The sequence below is a fragment of the Schistocerca cancellata genome, chromosome 1 (genome assembly GCF_023864275.1).
Source record: "Schistocerca cancellata isolate TAMUIC-IGC-003103 chromosome 1, iqSchCanc2.1, whole genome shotgun sequence".
Classification (NCBI taxonomy): Eukaryota; Metazoa; Arthropoda; class Insecta; order Orthoptera; family Acrididae; genus Schistocerca; species Schistocerca cancellata.
The window spans coordinates 388,676,682-388,698,400 of record NC_064626.1 but is presented as its reverse complement, the minus strand read 5'-3'; the positions used below and the strand labels follow the sequence as shown (position 1 = coordinate 388,698,400).

Genomic DNA, 21,719 nt, shown 5'->3' with positions numbered 1-21,719 from the left:
ATCACTGCTCATGCTACAGTTAGCAATTCACACCCAAGACAAGTTGATGAATATGTCAAATGCGAGAGGCTACAGCATTTACCAACTTCTATCAGCCCAGCACAGCTTTGCAAAATTATTTTGTGCTCAACTGCAAGCTAAGGCTAATCAACAGTGTCCTACTCCTCAGCAGAGAGAGCACACATAATCACATTGTCATCCCTCCACCCTGTGTGTGCAGATTGAAGTCTTGCTGCATCACAGCCATGGAGAAACCACTCATTAGCCTAAAATTGATGCTTGATGAGAGCGTATAACAACAGCATTCGTACTCCTCCTGCTGGCGCAATCAAAAGTAATATTTAATTTGACTGTGCTTTGTTTCAATAAGCTGTTATTCAATTTATTTACATGTTTTCTTTCGCAAGGATTTGGTTCTGGCTGATGTTTCCTTTTATTTCATGTGAGGTGAGCAAGTGCAGCAGCCAATTAGGGTTTGCCCACTGCATGTCATGGACTGCCTACTGTTGTGCCTGCTGTGTCGGTCACAGATGTTGATAGAACAAGATTCACAATGCCACATAGATACTGTTCTTTTTTTAACATTAATTATTGTTTTTTCATTTAGTTTTTCTAGGCCAATGTTGAAAAATTAAAAAGAACAAACAAAGGGGGAGGACAGAAATAAAAAATTACAGAATTTGTAAGCCGTCTTCAATGTTTTTAACTAACAGACAGATTTTCTGAATTAGATGTTAACATGACAAAACATGAAAAGCAACTGGAAAATCATATTACAGAGTTGAGAGTAGAGAAAACAGACTTCAAACCATATATTAATATAATATAATGATATTACTATTATTGATCCAGCAAACAATTCAAAACAAACATCACAAAAAGAGCTGATTAAAATAACAGGTGTTTGAATGAGGAGTTTTGCAACACTTTAGAAGTACTGTGAAATGATGCCACATAAATTGTGCAGGAAGTGTCATCTGATGCAAATACCCAAAGAAAATTACAGGAAGAGGGTTTCTTGGATGTAGCAACTGAGTTACGAGAAAACAGTAATTTTAAACTCTAAAGGAACAGTTGAACTGTAACAGTAACTTTTATACTGAATTGAAATCAACAGCCCAAAAACACCTGGCTACGAAAATGGGAATAGCACGTTTAGTACCTTTCGATTTTGTACACAGAATAGAACATACTGAGAATGTGTTACAGGAAATTACTAGACACATGCCAGAGGTGGCTACAGCTAACCAAACAGACGTTAAATGAACTGAAAGGACTGTTAGTAAAGATAGTGATGACAGAGATTTTTGGAGGAACAAAAAATGTAAATAAAGTAATGGAATCAGATCCATAATTAAGAAGCTACAGTAATTGAACTCCTTTTTTAAACATAAGAACATTCACCGGTATACTTGGGAAGGCAGGGGAACCAGATCTGTCATTGACTATATAATAACAGATCAGGGATTCAGGAAGGCTGTGAGGGACACACGTGTATTCAGGGGATTCTTTGATGACACTGATCATTATTTAATCTGCAGTGAAATTGGGATTGTGAGGCCGAAAGTGCAGGAGGTCAGGTACATATGTAGGAGGATAAGAGTGGAGGAACTTCAGGATAAGGAAATCAGGCACAAGTACATAACAGCGATCTCAGAAAGGTACCAGTTAGTTGAATGTAGTCAATTACAGTCATTGGAAAAGGAATGGACAAGGTACAGGGACACAGTACTAGAAGTGGCTAAAGAATGTCTTGGAACAGTAGTGTGTAAAAGTAGGATGAAGCAAACAGCTTGGTGGAATGATACAGTCAAGGCAGCCTGTAAAAGGAAAAAGAAGGCGTATCAAAAATGGCTACATACCAGAACCCAGGTAGACAGAGAAAGTTATGTTGAAGAAAGAAACAAAGCCAAACAGATAATTGCAGCATCCAAGAAGAAATCGTGGGAAGACTTTGGAAATAGGTTGGAGACTATGGGTCAAGCTGCTGGAAAACCATTCTGGAGTGTAATTAGCAGTCTTTGAAAGGGAGGTAAGAAGGAAATGACAAGTATTTTGGACAGGTCAGGAAAACTGCTGGTGAATCCTGTGGATGCCTTGGGCAGATGGAGGGAATATTTTGAAGAGTTGCTCAATGTAGGTGAAAATGCGATCAGTAATGTTTCAGATTTCGAGGTAGAATGGGATAGGAATGATGATGGAAATAGGATCACATTTGAGGAAGTGGAAAAAATGGTCAATAGATTGCAGTGCAATAAAGCGGCTGGGGTGGATGAAATTAAGTCGGAACTCATCAAATACAGTGGAATGTCAGGTCTTAAACGGCTACACAGGATAACTGAAATGGCCTGTGAGTCGGGACAGGTGACATCAGACTGGACAAAAGCAGTAATCACACCAATCTTTAAACATGGAAACAGAAAAGATTGTAGCAACTACAGAGGTATCTCTTTAATCAGCGTTGTGGGTAAAATCTTCTCAGGCATTGTTGAAAGGAAAGTGCGAGTATTAGTTGAGGACCAATTGGATGAAAATCAGTGTGGGTTTAGGCCTCTTAGAGGTTGTCAGGACCAGATCTTTAGCTTACGGCAAATAATGGAGAAGTGTTATGAGTGGAACAGGGAATTGTATCTATGCTTTATAGATCTAGAAAAGGCATATGACCGGGTTCCTAGGAGGAAGTTATTGTCTGTTCTACAAGATTATGGAATAGGAGGCAAACTTTTGCAAGCAATTAAAGGTCTTTACATGGATAGTCAGGCAGCAGTTAGAGTTGACGGTAAATTGAGTTCATGGTTCAGAGTAGTTTCAGGGGTAAGACAAGACTGCAACCTATCTCCACTGTTGTTCATATTATTTATGGATCATATGTTGAAAACAATAGACTGGCTGGGTGAGATTAAGATATGTGAACACAAAATAAGCAGTCTTGCATATGCGGATGACTTAGTTGTGATGGCAGATTCGATTGAAAGTTTGCAAAGTAATATTTCAGAGCTAGTTCAGAAATGTAAGGACTATGGTATGAAGATTAGCATCTCCAAAATGAAAGTAATGTCAGTGGGAAAGAAATATAAACGGATTGAGTGCCAAATAGGAGGAACAAAGTTAGAACAGGTGGACGGACGGTTTCAAGAACTTAGGATGCATATTCTCACAGGATGGCAACATAGTGAAAGAACTGGAAGCGAGGTGTAGCAAAGCTAATGCAGTGAGTGCTCAGCTACGATCTACCCTCTTCTGCTAGAAGGAAGTCAGTACCAAGACTAAGTTATCTGTGCACCATTCAATCTTTCGACCAACTTTGTTGTATGGGAGCGAAATCTGGGTGGATTCAGGTTACCTTATCAACAAGGTTGAGGTTACGGATATGAAAGTAGCTAGGATGATTGCAGGTACTAGTAGATGGGAACAATGGCAGGAGGGTGTCCACAATGAGGAAATCAAAGAAAAACTGGGAATGAACTCTATAGATGTAGCAGTCAGGGCGAACAGGCTTAGATGGTGGGGTCATGTTACACGCATGGGAGAAGCAAGGTTACCCAAGAGACTCATGGATTCAGCAGTACAGGGTAGGAGGAGTCGGGGCAGACCGAGGAGAAGGTACCTGGATTTGGTTAAGAATGATTTTGAAGTAATAGGTATAACATCAGAAGAGGCACCAATGTTAGCACTGAATAGGGGATCATGGAGGAACTGTATAAGGGGGGCTATGCTCCAGACTGAACACTGAAAGGCATAATCAGTCTTAAACGATGATGATGATGATGAGTAATTGAAAAACTCAGGAAAACAGCAAAAAAAAACTTTTGTTGTAGGATTTCACTACCAAAAATGCACATAATAATTACTTTAAACAATTTTGTAGCAGTTTCCTGCATTCAGAGTGGATTTAAAGTAAGTGTTCAAAATTTCCTCCCTGCATTTGAAGGCAAAGATTTTCACTGGAGTAACCACGAGAGTAGCATTTCGTAATTTCACATGCTTGTTCCTTATTAATGTTGCGGCATCGAAAATGCGTTGTATTAATTCTTTTCATGTTCCTATCTTAACTTCATAATGCCTTTCATTCACCCCCAGATGCAGTAATCTAGGGTTGTCAAATCTGCCAGTTAATAGGGCCCTGTGAATGTGGGAACTGCTGATTAAGATAAGCTGTTACCACATGGTGGAAGTGTGCAGGTGCCCTATCCTGTTGGATGTACATGTGGCATCTTGTTTCCAGATGAACATCTTCAAGAAGCTGCAGTAAGTCTTCTCATAAAAATTTACTGTACATCTGACAATTTAAATTTCCCAGGAGAATAAACCACCCCAGTAACTAGCCACAAAAAACACCACACCAGACATCGAGATTGAATCTGCGTTGAAACTGACATACTATCGTGGCATTGGGATTTTCGTCTGCTGATACATGCATGTTATGCATGCTGTTGATGCCATCTATTGCAAATACTGCTTCATCACTGAACTTTATGAAGTGATAGAGCTGCCGATTTCCATTTAACCAGTTACAAAAGTGAAAATGGTTGACACAATCATGTGGTGAACTTTCTGGACATGAAAAGTATACCATCCATTCTAATAAAGAATCCTACATACCTACCTTAGATTGTGAAACATTTAGTCGGGTAGCCAGGCAACTTGTTCTTGAACGGGGACTGTGCTCTACTGAATTAAGAATGTTTTCCTCTTCTTGAATGTCATGATGTCTTTTGGAGTGAATACAAATACTGGGAAGAGTACCAGTTCTAGCAATGTTCGATATGTTCCACTAAATGTTTTGGCACTCAGAATCCTACGATTAGGATACCGACGGTGATATTCGGCAACAGTAGCTTTCACATTACCACCATATAAGCCCAAAATGTACAATACTCCTACGATGAAAATTTGTGCAGCATCGCAAAGTGTACTGTACACAGGAGACAATAACAGAAAACAGTGACTGCAGAATCAACAACGTGGTTGTTACGCAAACGTACTAGTTGTCTACCTAAGACTGATCGTGTGTCCTGTGAACACAAGTGTAGCACTCCATGCACTGTGGCATGTTCCAGAAGTCTTTTGTAGCATCTTAACTATGGATCTGATCACATTACTGTATTTACATTTGTTGTTCCAAATAACCTAAGGAATAACAACCAGCAACTGGGGGAAAACCTCGTGACTCGCCCTGTATATGATGATCAGAAAGATGTAACCATTCCCTTCTCAGAGGAAGAAACTCCATTAAGTTTAGAAAATGAGGGAATGTGAATATTTGAAAATATAAAATACCTGAAATCGAACAGAATCAAGGTAACTAGTACGAAATAGATTTGTCCCTATACAAGGAAATTTTCATCTCTAAAGTAAAAAAAGGGCAAAGTTTTGAATGGAACAACAGGACCTATGTGAGCTGTTGCTACATTACTGCATAGTGTTTTCTCACTAGTCAAGGGCAATTAAGAGATATGAATGTAATTTTTCAAAAAAAGTGAAAAATCTTTTAATAAAGAACCTTGTGTAAAGATCCAGGTGAGGGTGTTCATGGTTAAATGATTGTGATAAAAAATGTGAAATATATACACTTTTTGCCCAGTAATAATACACTGAAAACACTTGTGTGAATACAATGAAAGCTCAGATCGAACGGTCTCAAAGACAGTCCTGTAGCAGAGTTTTGATATATTAGTTAATGTAACCACTGCTGCGTCACCACGGAGACCCGCCCTGGGGGCCGGACCATTTCTCAGCACATCAGCTAAATAAAGCAAAATGTGATAGCTGCTGATAAATGAAGATGATAATGTTTGAGGTGAGTGGGGAGATGGTGCAGTCACGTGTAACAAGACTGATGCTCAGATCTGGAAAGAGGGAGGGGGTTAAGTGGTAGAGGTGGCAATGTCATGGCTACTGACGCATCCCGCTCCACTTACAAATGTTGAAACTGTGGCTGTTTCTTAGCAGGCGTGAAAGTGATGGTTCCATCCACCAAAAGCTGAGAAGTGATAGTATATGGGTCAACATCCTGCAGGAATCTGTAGTTATGAGAGAATATTTCTCACAACCCGAGAGCAATTAAGTGATATGAATTAACTAATTAATTTATTTTTTAAAGTGTCCCTTCATCAGCCACCACTCTCTGTGCTGTCCTTTTACGATGAGAATGTCATCGATGAGTTTAACCAAGATATCTTTGGGCCTAAACTGTTGCACGTCTGCAGTACTACAAACACATCATCATCTGTAATGATGTGAATGCTCTCATCTGTGTGGTCGGTGTCACTATTGGTCAAGTCAGAGGTATCCTGTAGGATTCACGCAAGCTTGAATCTACTGATGGTAATACTCATTGTCTTCCCTTGAAGTAAGATCTCAAATGTGTTTTTGCCCCACTTCATCAGGTAGGGCCTCTGTCCATTCTCCTCTGTGGCACATAAGGGCTGTTTGAGTGGGTGGTGCCAGCAGTCCATGAGACCATTACTTTGAGGATGGTATACTGTGGTTCAGAAGTAACAGTTTGGTAAAAAGTGCCAGTTCAAATTGTCTGCTTTGATTAGTCATGGAAACAGGGCAGCCAAAACAGGAAATCCATAAATGGACAAATGCTTTTCTCTGTGGTTTCCACCAAGATGTTAGATATTGGTGTAGCTTCAATCCAATGAGTTACCTTGTCAAGTGCTGAATGGATGTATGAGAAACCACCTAATTCAGGGAGGGGCCAAATGCGACATAGGTGGATATGCTGAGAGCAGCCCTTAGGGATTGAATAAAAACTGTATTGTGGCCATGCATGCATCCTATCTTAGAGCATTGGCACGCAGAAAATGCTTGGGTCCAATTTTACAGTCTCTCTTGACATTTGGCCACAAGAATGCATCTGTGACATGTCTCCTTGTTGGATCCTTGAATGGGACAGCCCCTATTGTTTATCAAATGACTTTCCTCATACTGAGGGATATGAGTTGTCAATGATTATTCTGGGAAAAATCACACAATACTTGTGCTGAAAAGCCAAGAATGATGCAGCATTCTATGCACAAACTCATTGTGGTGTTGCATAGGAGTTTGCATAATTGTGTGTACTGTAGTGATTCTGCTAGTTTGTCATAATCAGTATCCACTGAGAGTGGCATCAAAGACAGATGGTCTGACATGACTTTGTCTGTGCCATGGAGGTGTCAAACATCAGTTTCAAAGATTGCAAATGGAATCTGTCAGTGGATCTGTGCAGATGTCACAGGCTTCCCCTCCATATCATTTTCAAACTGATGTACTGCTTCATACACAACCAACTACTGCCTGTTATACATTGATCACTTGCACTGGGAGTCAGTCAACTTCCTGGAAAAGAAGTGTAGTAGTGGTTGTATTCCAGCTATTGACTGTTGAAGAACTGATCAAATTGTGGAATCACTTGCATCAGAACTGACTGAAATGAGTGTGGTGGGTAGTGGGTGTGGCAACGTCATTGCATGAAAAATGCAGTCTTTAATTTGTTAAAATTCCTGTTCCATTTCTTGGGCCCATTCAATGTCTTGCTTGATTGTTATGTGCTTGCCTTCTAACACATTCATCAGCAGTGCTTGGATGGCTGCTGTGTGAGATAGCTGTCTACAACAAAAATTAAACAGGTCGAGAAATTGGTATAATTCTTGAAAGTTTCATGACTGCTGTAGTTGACTAATGAGTTCATCCCATTGCATTGTAGGCTGTAAGCCTTCAGTGCTAACTGAATGGCCAAAGAACTTAACTTCTTATTGTTGCTGTTGATATTTCTCATCACTGTGTCACTCTGAGCTTGTTTGAGGCATCAAAAACTAGTTTGAGATGTTCTTCATGTTTGTGCTGAGAAGTAGAGAAGACAAAAGTAAGTATAGCAAAAGGGAAAGTTGAAAAGAAAATTGTCAATGAACCTCTGCCACGTCTGCACTCTATTTTTGAGTCCATATGGCATGTAAAGGAATTCATAAAGTCCAAAAGGGTTCATAATAGCTGTCTTTGGGAATCCCTCTTGATTCATGGGAATCTGCATCAGCCATTCACGGGCCCCCTGAGTTTGATTCTCAGCCAGAATGGGGACTTTCCATTCACCCATTTTCATGTAGAATGTACGACTATCATCAGTTATTTATTTGTTTCATTGGATAATTTTACGGCTGTGTCATACTTCCGATTTACAGATTAAAGAAGTTAAGGTATATATTAAAGCTGGAAAATGTCATAATTGTCATCCACTAGATGAACAAATTGAATAATAATTCCAAATTATATAAAATGGACATTAAAATATTGTACTCTTAGTTTTCACTCTACAGCAGAATTAGTAGAGGTGATTTGGTTACTACGTGTGTAACAATTAATAACAGATTAAAGAATCACAAAAGACACCTCTGTTTGGGAAATGAACTTAATTGAACTGAATTTGGATTTAATATTTAAAATACTGTGATTTGCCTGATATCCTTTAAATGTGCTTAACCTACCAAATGCTACTGCCCAACAGTCTCTTCTAACTTCACCTTCTTCCGGTTCCATGACAGCCACTGGTTTCCCCTTTTGTCGAATGTCCCATACCTTCACACTACCTGTAAGAATAACAAGCTGTTCAGAATAATAGTTCTTTATCTTGAGTTTGACTATCTAATATTCAATTGACATGTCTATAAAGGAACTAAGCATAAGTGAAGGTTAGAAGGAAGAATAAGGTAGTCCCATTTTAACAAATTTTAAGGGAAGTAAGAAAATTTTAATTTACTTCTATTTTAAGCTATATAATTACTAATTAATTTAATTGCAGATTAATACATTTAGTCCCACCTGGTTCTTGTTTCTCATATTAATACTATTGGTTTTGTTCTTCAAACAACACTAGTAACATACATTTCAAACAGCCAAATAATTTAGATAGCTGAAAATGACTTACAAGTTCATGGCACCCTCCATCGGTAATGCTAGAATTCAGTATGGTGTTGACCCACCCTTAGCCTTGATGAAAACTTCCACTCTTGCAAGTATATGTTCAATCAGGCGCTGGAAGATTTCTCGGGGAATGGTAGCCCATTCTTCATGGAGTGCTGCACTGAATAGAGGTATTTATGTCGGTCAGCGAGGCCTGACACGAAGTCGGCATTCCAAAACATCCCCAAGGTGTTCTATAGGATTTAGGTCAGGACTCCATTACAGGGATGTTATTGTTGTGTAACCACTCTGCCACAGGCCGTGCATTATGAACAGGTGCTCGATCTTGTTGAAAGATGCATTCACCATCCCCAAAATGCATTAATGTAGGCATGTGCTGTGATAGTGCCATGAAAACAACAAGGGGTGCAAGGCCCTTCCATGAAAAACACGACTACAACATAACACCACTGCTTCCAAATTTTACTATTGGTACTACACACGCTGGCAGATGATGTTTACCGGGCATGTTCCATACCCACACCCTGCCATTGGATCACCACATTGTGTACCATGATTGGTAATTTCACACAACATCCAACTCTCTTACACCAAGCGAGGTGTCATTTTCATTTACGGGTGCGATGTGTGGCTTATGAGCAGCCACTCGACCATGAAATCCAAGTTTTCTCACCTCCCACCTAACTGTCATAGTACTTGCTGTGGATCCTGATGCAGTTTGGAATTCCTGTGTGATGGTCTGGACAGGTGTCTGCCTATTACACATTACAACCCTCTTTATCGGTCAGCAGTCTCTGTCAGTCAACAGACAGGATGCTGTATGCTTCCCTTAATGTTTTCACTTCACTATCACATCAGAAACAGTGGACCTATGGATGTTTAGTGCGGAAATCTCACCTACAGACATATGACACAAGTGACACCCAATCACCTGACCACATTCGAAGTCTGTGAGTTCCACAGAGTGCCCCATTCTGCTCCCTCACGATGTCTAATGACTACTGAGGACACAGATACGGAGTACCTGGCAGCACAATGCACCTAATATGAAAAACATGTGTTTTTATGTGTGTCCAGATATTTTGATCACATAGTGTATGTAGCCCTTGTTACAGTAGCATGTAGGAAGCTACAAAAGCTACTTCTCTTTTGTTTAATTTTTATTTATTGGAATGTGGTGTACGAGGGTGGTTTGAAAAGTTCTTGGAATGGAATAGAAAAAAGTATTTACATCACTGAAACATTTTTTTTATTTTTCAGTGTAGTCTCCTTGTAGATTAATGTACTTGGTCCAAAAATGTTCCAGTGCCTTGATCCCAATTCAAAAATGAGTTTCCTCCAAGCCTGCAAAATAGTTGTCAACTCCAGCTATCAATTCTTTGTCTTAAATGAATCTTCATCCACCAAGGAAAATGTCCAGTTTTGTGAAGAGATGGAAGTCTGACGGACCCATAACAGGTGAATAAGGCAGGTGTGGTAACAATTCATACCTTAGTTTGTGTAATTTTCCCTTGCCAATGGCACATGTGTGCAGGCACACATTGCCTCGATGGAAGACGACTTTTTTCCTTCATAAACCTGGTTTTTTCTTGTGTATCCATTGTTGCAATTTGTCTAGGAGTTTAGCATAGTATTCTCCAGTAATTGTTTGCCCAGTGGGGAGATAATCTACAAAAAGAATCTCCTTCGGATCGCAGAACACTGATGCCATGATTTTTCCTGCCGAAGGAATTGTCTTTGCTTTCTTTGGTGGCAGAGAATCAGCATGTTTCCACTGCTTTGACTGTTGTTTTGTATCTGGGGTATAGTAGTGCACCCAAGTTTCATCTGTGGTCACAAACCAGCACAAAAAATCTTGTTTGTTTCTCCTAAAATGGGCCAAACATTGTTCCGATAAGTCCATTCTCATGCGTTTTCCATCAAACATCAATAGTCGTGGCACCCATCTTGCAGATAATTTTTTCATTTCTAATTCTTCACTTAAAATGTAATATACCCTTTCAGATCTCGCGAAGAGACCATGAGGATAAAATCAGAGAGATTAGAGCCCACACAGAGGCATACCGACAATCCTTCTTTCCACGAACAATACGAGACTGGAATAGAAGGGAGAACCGATAGAGGTACTCAAGGTACCCTCCGCCACACACCGTCAGGTGGCTTGCGGAGTATGGATATAGATGTAGATGTAGATGTAGATGACATATGGCAAGAGTGAGCAATTTCATGCACTTTCAATCAGCAATCCTCCATGACCATTTTGTGCACTTTTGCAATGATTTCTGGAGTACTGACACGTCTTGGCCGACCACTGGGCGGATCATCATCTAAGTTCTCCTGACCAAATTTAAATTCATTTGTCCCCTTGGCAACAGTTGAGTATGAATGGGCAGAGTCCCCCAGTGTATTCTGGAAATCGGCATGAATATCCTTTGCTTTCATACTACAAAATACTTAATCACTGCTGAAATCTCGATTTTTTCCATCTTTGCAAATCACTACATGGGAACAACAACAGATCCACATCACCACCACATCTCTCTTCCAAGAGCACTGATGTGGCACATGTTTACAGGCAACAGTCCAATGAATATCAAGTGAACAACTCGTTGCACTAGCATTGACCTCTGCTGGCGATTCCAAGAACTTTTGAAACCACCCTCGTACAAACAAAATAGTCAAAGTCTTATTATACATGTTTTAGGTTTCTCTTCAGTTCACAGTAAATCTGCCAGGAAGTTTCATATCCACACACTCTGGTGCAGACTGAAAATTCATTCTGGAAACAATTTCCCAGGCTGTGGCTCAACCATGTCTCTGCAACATCCTTTTTTCCAGGAGTGCTGGTTTTGCAAGTCTCGCAGGAAAGCTTCTGTGAAGTCTGGAAGGTAGGAGATGAGGTACTGGTGGAAGTAAAGCTGTGAGGATGGGCCATGAGTCATGCTTGGGTAGCTCAGTTGGCAGACCACTTGCTCATGAAAGCGAAAGGTCCTGAGTCTGAACCTCCATCCGGCACACAGTATTAATGTGCCAGGAAGTTTCTTATCAGCATACACTCCACAGCAAAGTCAAAGTTCATTCTCGAAACAACTCTCAGGCTATGGTCAAGCCTATGGCTATGGCTAAGCCATGTCTCTGCAATATCCTTTCTTCCAGGAGCACTAGTCTTGCAAGTTTCACAGGAGTGCTTCTGTGAAGTTTAGAGGGTCGGAGATGAGGTACTGGCAGAAGTAAAGCTGTGAGGATTAGTTGTGAGTCCTGCTTGGGTAGCTCAGTTTTTAAAGCAATTGGTCCTGAGTTCGAGCCCGGTCTGGCACATAGCTTTAATATGCCACAAAGTTTCTCACTGACCATATTTGTGACAACTGTGGGACATGTCAGAGCATCAGACAATGAAACCAATTTCTGTAAGGAAACCCAGAGTGCATCGTAATAGTTGATAACAGGTCATATTAACAAATTATGGCAAATGACAACAAATACTATTCTTTTAGATTATTGAGAAGATGAAAAGATAAAAAAGGAAGGGGTACAACTACACTAATTCATAACAAAAAGAAATTGCTACTTAGTTCCAGCACAGTAACACGTGGTTGTAAAAAGACTACTCTTTTGACAAGAAAAGCACAGACCCCATATGTCACTGATTTTTCTCATCTTTTGCAAGGTTGTAGCACACATTTAAATGTAAATATCCACTTCAGAGTAAAGGAGATCACTCATCGAAAAACAGATATGTTGAGTCATCAACTGGAACACACAAAATGGAATGAAAACTTGCTAGCTTTTGGAGTAATACCCTTTGAGCTAGGACACACACACACACATATATACACACACAATGTATGGATACACACACCTATGTCCCTACATTGTGCCGGCCGGATGCAAGTGCCAGCGCCACGTTTTGGCAGGTGGACTAGGTAGGGGTGGGGTTGTGTCATGTGGGATGGATAAAGGAGAGAAAGGTGGGAAGCAGGGAGAGGGACTGAGGGTGGGTGGCTAGCTGCTCTGAGGTTGGTACCTGTTTTTCTGGCTAGGAACATGAGGGGTGGCAGTTGCACGGTCTGGACACGTGTCTGAGCCACTTGGGAGCAGCACATGCTGAATGCAACATGGGGATGTGAATTGGGACAGTCTAATACGAGAAAGTGACGTGGGGATGTAAATTGGGACAGTGTAATAGGATGGAGGAGGGGAAAATTGTTGGGTGGAGAGTTTGGGGTATTGGGTTACCAGAAACTGAGATCAGGGCATTTATAGGAGTAGTGGATGTGTTGCAAGGATAACTCCCATCTGTGTAATTCAGAGAAGATGATGGTGGCGGTAAGGCTCCCGATGGCTCAGATTGTGAAGCAGCTACTGAAATTAAGCATATTATGCTCAGCTGCATGTTGTGCCACTGGGTGGTCAACTTTATTCTTGGCAACAGATTGGGGAGTGGCCATTCATCTTGGTTGGTAGTCATACCAAAATAAAAGGCTGTGCAGTGTTTGCAGCAGAGTTGATATATGACGTGGTTTCTTTCACAAGTGGCCTGTCCCATGGTGGGGTAGGAAAAGCCTTTGACAGGAAGTGCTGTGTGGATAGATTGGGCAGGTCTTGCACCTTGCTCTTCCGCAGGGATATATTTACTGTGGCAAGAGGATGGGAGCAGGAATGGCATAGGGATTAACTAGGATGATGTGTAGGTTGGGTTGGCAATGGAACACGAATTTAGGGGTGTGGGAAAGATCTTGGTTAGAATGTCTCTCATTTCAGGACATGATGAAACATAGTCAAACTCCTGACAAAGGACATGGTTCTATAATTACACTTAAATGTAACAAATGCTGCTGTAGCACAATGCACTTCTCATGTGTTGATGTGTTGTCAAGAAACTGAGGTTCACAGTTTTAGAAGGCTGTTGAGAACCATACAAGAGTGCCAGCTCTCGACCAGCAGTGGTAGTGCACCTGGCTAAGGCAGTAGACTAGAAGCCTACCCATAGTGCATTTGAGACATGTCCCTTTCTCTCCTAACCTTCCTCCAAAGAGTTGCCTTGTTATAATCAAACATATTTCTTCATAAAGGAAGAACAACAGCAGCAGCAGCAATAATAATAATAATAATAATAATAATAATAATAATAATATAAATACACTGAAGCACCAAAGAAACTGGTATAGGCAAGCATATTCAAATACAGAGATATGGAAACAGGCAGAATATGGCGCTGCAGTCAGCAACGCCTATATACGAAAACAAGTGTCTGGCGCAGTTGCTAGATCAGTCACTGCTGCTACAGTGCTAGTTTATCAAGATTTAAGCAAGTCTGAATGTGGTGTTATAATTGGCACACGAGCAATAGGATACAATATCCCCGAGGTAGCGACGAAGTGGGGATTTTCCCATATCACCATTTCACGAGTGACCCTGGAATATCAGGAATCCGGTACAACATCAAACCTTTGACATCGCTGTGGCTGGTAAAAGATCCTGCACGAATGGGACTAACAATGACTGAAGAGAGTCGTTCATTGTGATTGAAGTGTAACCCTTCCACAAATTGCTGCAGATTTCAATGATGGGACAGCAATAAGTGTCAACGTGCAAATCAATCAACAAAATGTCATCAATACGGGGTTTTGGAGCTGAAGGCCCACTCATGTATCCTTGAGACTGCATCTCACAAAGCTTTACACCTTGCTTGGGCCCGTCAATACAGACATTGGACTGTTGATGGTTAGAAACACGTTGCATGGTTGGAGGAATCTCAATTCAAATTGTATTGAGCGGATGGATGTGTATGGGTATGGAGACAACCTCATGAATCCATGGACCCTGCATGTCAGCAGGGGACTGTTCAAGCTGGTGGAGGCTCTGTAATGGTGTGGGTTGTGTGCAGTTGTAGTGCTATGGGACCCCCGATATGTCTAGTGATGCATACATAAGCATCCTGTCTGATCATCTGCATCCATTCATTCATGTCCTTTCTGCATTCCGATGGACTTTGGCAATTCCAGCAGGATCAACAAGACACTCCACACATCCAGAATTGCTACAGAGTGGCTCCAGGAACACTCTTATGAGTTTAAACACTTCCACTGGCCACCAAACTTCCAAGACATGAACATTATTGAGCATATCTGGGATACCTTGCAATGTTCTGTTCAGAAGAGATCTCCACCCTTTATGGGCAGCCCTGCAGGACTCATGGTGTCAATTCCCTCCAGCACTACTTCAGACAATACTCGAGTCCACGCCACATCATTTTGCGGCACTTCTGCATGGTCACAGGGGCCCTACGTGATATTAGGCAGGTGTATCAGTTTCTCTGGCTCTTCAGTGTAGTAATAGTAATAACAACAATAATAATAATAAAATTTCTGTTATGTACACTTGGTATTAAACAATGATAGTGATAAATACATCTCATGAACATTTAAAAACAATGACCACTGAGAGATAATTTCTAACAAAAACCACACGCACGTCAACATAAGTACAATTAGTGGGGCTGTCAATGGATGCAACACCAGGAAGTGAAGAGTAATGCAACCTAGATGCCTCTATCTACAGCCCACTTATCTCACGAATGAATAGATCAAGCTGGGATTTACATGATGCGTACTTGCACAAAACGTGTTGGTTTTCACATAAGAGGTGTTTGGCCTCCATAAAAGTCATTAAAAAAAAGGACAAAAGATGGTCCTTATTGTTGCAACAATGTTACTTTATGGAGGTCTTGTGTTATTGCAATTAGTACAGGCAGAAAAGAAGTGAAAGCTTACTAGCTAATGCAATTTTTTTTATAATTTAAGTGGCTCTTCTGCTACCTAAAACAGGTGAGTAAATGTGTGTCTTTTTTTCTTTTAAGTGAAAATTGAGTAATAAAAAAGCAAGAAGGTTGAATACCATTCAATATCAGGAGTTTTCTTCCACAAGTCAATGTTATTTTTCAGCTCTTTACAATACTTTGTGAATACAAAAAGGGGTGAAAGACAGAAAACAATAATGTACATCATGATTCAGCATCCACAAAAAAATTACTGAACAATTTGGGGCACAGACTCACATTTAGGACTTGGATGCACATACCAAGCTGCCATCCTGATTCAAGTTATCCACACTTTTTCCAAATTACTTCATGAATGTAAATGTAGCTTCCTCTCTCTATTGCCCTAATCCAAATTGAGTCTGTGCCCCCATCTCTGATAGCATAATTGTTGACAGGATCTTAAATTTTCACCTTCTTCCTTTTCAACGTGAAACTTCAAATGCCTTTAAAACTGGCTGTGGCAGCTAAATGACAGGCCAGAGAATAGTAGCAACAGTATACCTTCTCCAATATGGATGTTGTTTTTATAAAAGACCAGAGACTGATTTGATGCAGCTCTCCTTGCTACTTTATCCTGTGCAAGCCTCTTAATCTCTGAGTAACTACTGCAATTTACATCCTTCTGAATCTGCTTAGCATATTCATCTCTTGGCCTCCCTCTACAACTTATACCCACCACACTTTCATCCAATACTAAACTTGTGTGTCCTTGATGCCTCAGAATGTATCCTTCTAATCGATCCCTTCTTTTAGTCAAGTTGTGTTACAAATTTCTCTTCTCCCTAATTCTATTCAGTACCTCCTCATTAGTTACGTGATCTACCCATCTAATCTTCAGCATTTTTCTGTAGCACCATATTTCAAAAGATTCTATTCTCTTCTCGTTTAAACTATTTATCATCCATGTTTCACTTCCACACATGGCTGCATGCTTTCTTTTCCATAGCCAGTCTACATTTTATGTCCTCTCTAGTTTGACCATCATAAGTTATTTTGCTCCCCAAATAGCAAAAGTGATCTACTAGCCCCACTAATTGTAAGTGTCTCATTTCCTAATCTAATTCCCTCAGCATCACCTGATATAATTCAACTACATTCAATTATCCTCATTTTTCTTTTGTTGATGAACATCTCTTATCCTGCTTTCAAGACACTGTCCACACCATTCAATTGCTCTTCCTGGTCCTTTTCTGTCTCTCACAGAATTACAATGTCGTCATCAAGCATCAAAGCTTTTATTTCTTCTCCATGGATTTTAACTCCTATTCCAAATTTTTCTCTTCTTTCCTTTATTGTTTGCTAAGTATACAGATTGAACAACATCAGAAATAGGCAACAACACTGTCTCACTCCTTTCTCAACCACTGTTTCCCTTTCATAACCAGTGGCTAGCACACTGGACTTGCATTCGGGAGGATGATGGTTCAATCCCGCGTCTGGCCATACTGATTTAGGTTTTCTGTGATTTCCCTAAATCGCTCCAGGCAAATGCCGGGATGGTTCCTTTGAAAGGGCATGGCCAACTTCTCACCCAGTCCTTCCCTAATCCGATGAGACCGGTGACCTCACACTTAGGTCTCTTCCCCCAACCCAACACAACCAACCTTTCACAACCCTTGACTCTTATAACTGCTATCTGGTTTCTGCACAAATTGTAAATAGCCTTTTGCTCCCTGTATTTTACAGCTGCCTCCTTCAGAATTTGAAAGAGAATATTCCAGTCAACATTGTCAGAAGCTTTTTCTAGGTCTAGAAATGTAAGTTTGCCTTTCCTTAACCTATCTTCTAAGAAAAGTTGTAGGGTCAGTATTGCCTTGCTTGTTCCAACAATTTCTACAGAATCCAAACTAATCTTCGCTGAGATTGGCTTCTACCAGTTTTTTCAATCATCTGTAAACAATCTGTGTTAATATTTTGCAACTAAGACTTATTAAACTGATAGTTTGGTAATTTTCACACTTGTCTGCAACTGCTTTCTGGGGAATTGTAATTATTATATTCTTCTTGAAGTCTGAGGGTATTGCCTGTCTCAAACATCTTGCTCGCCAGATGGAAAAGATTTGTCATGGCTGGCTCTCCCAAGGCTAGCAGTAGCTCTAACAGAATATGTCTACACCCAGGGCCTTGTTTCAACTTAAGTCTTTCAGTGCTCTGTCAAATTCTTCACGCAGTATCATATCTTCCATTTCGTCTTCATCTATGTCCTCTTCCATTTGCATAATATTGCCCTCAAGTACATTGCTCTTGTACAGACCCTCTATACACTCCTTCCACCTTTCTGCTTTCCCTTCTTTGTTTAGGACTGGTTTTCTGCCTGAGCTCTCGATATTCATACAGGTGGTTCTCTTTTCTCCAAAGACCTCTTTAATTTTTATGCAGGCTGTATCTATCTTAACCCCTAGTGATAAATGCTTCTACATCCTTACATTTGTCCTCTGTCCCCTGCTTAGCCATATTTCACTTCCTGTCAGTCTCATTTTTAAGACATTTGCATTCCTTTTCACCTGCTTCATTTGCAGCATTTTTATATTTTTCTTCCTTTCATCAATTAAATTCAATAGCTCTGCTGTTACTGAAGGATTTCTTCTAGCCCTCATCTTTTTACCTACTTGATCCTCTGCTGCCTTTACAACTTCGTCTCTCAACGCTACCCATCTTCTTCTTTCCCCTGTTGTCAATCATTCCCTAGTGCTCTCTCTGAAACACTCTACAACCTCTGGTTCTTTCAGTCTATCTAGGTCCCATCTCCTTAAATTCCTAACTTTTTGCAGTTTCTTCAGTTTTAATCGACAGTTCATAACCAATAGGTTGTGGTCAGAGGCCGCATCTGCCCCTGAAAATGTCTTACAATTTAAAACCCGGTTCCGAAATGTCTGTCTTACCATTATATAATCTATCTGAAACGTTCCAGTGTCTCCAGGCCTCTTCCACATATACAACCTTCTTTCATGATTCTTAAACCAAGTGTTAGCTATGATTAAGTATGCTCCATGCACAATTCTACCAGGCAGCTTTCTCTTTCATTTCTTACCCCCAGTCCATATTCACCTGCTACTTTTCCTTCTCTTCCTTTTCCTACTATCGAATTCAGGTCCCCCGTGACTATTAAATTTTCATCTCCCTTAACTATCTGAGTAATTTCTTTGATCACATCATGCATTTCTTCAATCCCTTCATCATCTGCAGAGCTATTTGGCATGTAAACTAGAGCTACTGTGGTAGACGTGGGCTTCGTGTCTACCATGGCTACAAAAATGCATTAAACCTACTCCTGCATTATCCATATTTGATTTTGTAGTTATAACTCTGTATTCACCTGACCAGAAGTCTTGTTCCTACTGCCACCAGACTTCACTAATTCCCACTATATCTAACTTCATTACCCTATCAATTTCCCTTTTTAAATTTTCTAACCTACCTGCCTGAGTAAGGGATCTGACATTCCACACACTGATCTGTAGAATGCCAGTTTTGTTTCTCCTGATAATGACTTTCTCGTGAGCAGTCCCTACCCAGAGATCCAAATGGGGGGCTATTTTACCTTGTACAGAATCCTGAGTGCAGTCCTATGAATTAAATGACATTGAAAGGAAAGCAGAGGCTGAAAAGGGAGTGACACGAGATTGTGGTCTATGTCTAACGCTATTCAATCTGAATTTTGAACAATAAGAAAAAAGGAACGAAGGAAAAATTTGGAAAGGGAATTAAAGTTCAGGGAGAAGAAATAAAAATTTTGAGAAAGAAGGGCATTAATCTACCTGGCTGTGTTTAAAATATTTGATTTGCACTACTAAGTTTGGCACTGCCCATTCTCAAGTGGATCTACTTTAACAGATGTGGGGCCCACCAGAAAAAAAGTGAGGTTTGCCAATGATACTGAAATTATGTAAGAGATACCAAATGAGTTGGAGGATCAACTGAGTGAAACGAATTGTGTCTTGAAAGAAGTTGCAAGATGAATATCAATCAAATTAAAATATGAGTACTGGAATGGAGTCAAATTAAATGTGATGATGCTGAGGGAATTCGATTAGGAAATGAGACACTAAAACTAGACAAGAATAGAACAGAAGCTTTTGAAATGTAATGTAGCAGAAGAATACTGAAGATTAGATGAGTAGATTCTACAAATAATGAAGGAGTATTGAACTGATTTTGTAAAAATAGAAATTTATGGCACAACTTAACTAAAAGAAAGGATCAGTTGATAGGATGCATCTACAAGGATAGAAAAATCATCAGTTTGGTGATAAAGGGAAGTGTGGGGGTTGTAAAAATTGTAGTGGGAGACCAAAGCTTGACTACAGTAAGAACATTCAAATAGATGTTAGCTGCAGTATTTATGCAGAAATGAAGCGGCATGCCCAGGACACTCTAGTGTGGAGAGCTGCATCAAACCCATCTTCATACTGAAGAACACAACAACAACAACAGCTTACGATAGAAAACAACATACGTAAGTATAATGTAATCAACTGCGATAAGTTTCATGCAATCACATTCCCAGTTCATACAATCTAAATCTCCTGAACAAGTAGTTCAATGCTGACTGAGAATGAATAACACTGGAAGGAAATGTTGAGATGGATAAGAAAAGTTATGTTCATGCAAGGAGGGAGACCACCTTAATTAACATATTCTCTGGATGAGGAGTCCAAGTTTAAAATTCATTATCTCTGATGGTCATTTCTTGTCAACTAAAGGTAGACAGAATTATAATTCCACTCACATGACCCAGTATACAATTTCATACAAAATTAGTGTACAGGGGCAAATGAATAGCAAAAAAATTGAAGGAGTTATAATTTCACTGAGGTGAACAGGTATGATCAGATACTAAGTAGGATATTAATGGTTTATGAACTCTACAATAAGCAATGTCCAACAATTTTAAGTATCCTTTTAGATAGGTTTTTTCCTGAGAGACTTACAAATCCAACAATAATGTCATCAAGAGAAAGGGATATTGGATGGAGCTGAGAAAGACAGACCAATCTTTATCACCTGTGTTATTAAAAGTTTTTGTAAAGATGATGTTACTATTAAGATGTTACATGTTATGCTAACAATATCTTCTTAAAAGTTTAATGTTTTGTTTCCATGTATGGTTTCATTAGTTGAGATATAGAAGGCACAGGAAACCATGAGAAACTATGTAGAAATTATGTTACTTACCATCACGACTTCCAGTTACTATTTCAGGAGCACCACATCCCACATTTAATCCACCAATTCCATCAATACAGTTGATAATTTGTTTGTGTGCTGAAGCTGTGTACACTGGGTTTGAAGTGTCCTCTAAATTCCTGAATAATAAGAAGAACACAAACTGTTCCAGGGCATATGCTATGAAGCAAACACAGCACCACAAATAACAATAACTTTATTAAGAAATATAATAAACTCCTTGAGTCTGTGAACATTATGAATTTTGGCAAATAGTATCATTTATACTATGTAATGCATCTTTTAGTTACTTCACAAGTGGGATATTTCGGCTATTGCCATTGTCAGATCATAAGTTTACAATTTGTGAAATGAAACTGACACCAGTTGCAATAAAAACTATGCAATTTTTTTACCTTCAGACCTGATCATAGCAGTAGCTGATATGAGACACTAATGTAATTAATGACATGACATCGGTCAGGCACACAGTTTTAATATGCCAGGAAGTTTCATATCCGCGCACACTCCGCTGCAGAGTGAAAATTTCATTCTGGAAACATCCCCCAGGCTGTGGCTAAGCCATGTCTCCGCAATATCCTTTCCTTCAGGAGTGCTAGTTCTGCAAGTTTCGCAGGAGAGCTTCTGTAAAGTTTGTAAGGTAGGAGACGAGATACTGGCAGAAGTAAAGCTATGAGTACCAGACGTGAGTTGTGCTTCAGTAGCTCAGATGGTAGAGCACTTGCCCGCGAAAGGCAAAGGTGCCGAGTTCGAGTCTCGATTGGGCACACAGTTTTAATCTGCCAGGAAGTTTCATATCAGCGCA

At 40.0% G+C, this 21,719-nt stretch overlaps 1 protein-coding gene across 1 annotated transcript in view; it reads right to left on the bottom strand.

The window, feature by feature from the left end:
* Positions 1 to 21,719, bottom strand: part of LOC126175424 (dynein axonemal assembly factor 10) — a 192,882-nt gene that overhangs the window by 93,681 nt on the left and 77,482 nt on the right. Inside the window, exons 3-4 of the mRNA XM_049922226.1 lie at positions 20,903 to 21,033; positions 8,472 to 8,573 (exon numbers count right to left, since the gene is read on the bottom strand). Coding sequence (XP_049778183.1) covers positions 8,472 to 8,573; positions 20,903 to 21,033 — 233 coding nt within the window. The remainder of the gene's footprint in view (positions 1 to 8,471; positions 8,574 to 20,902; positions 21,034 to 21,719) is intronic.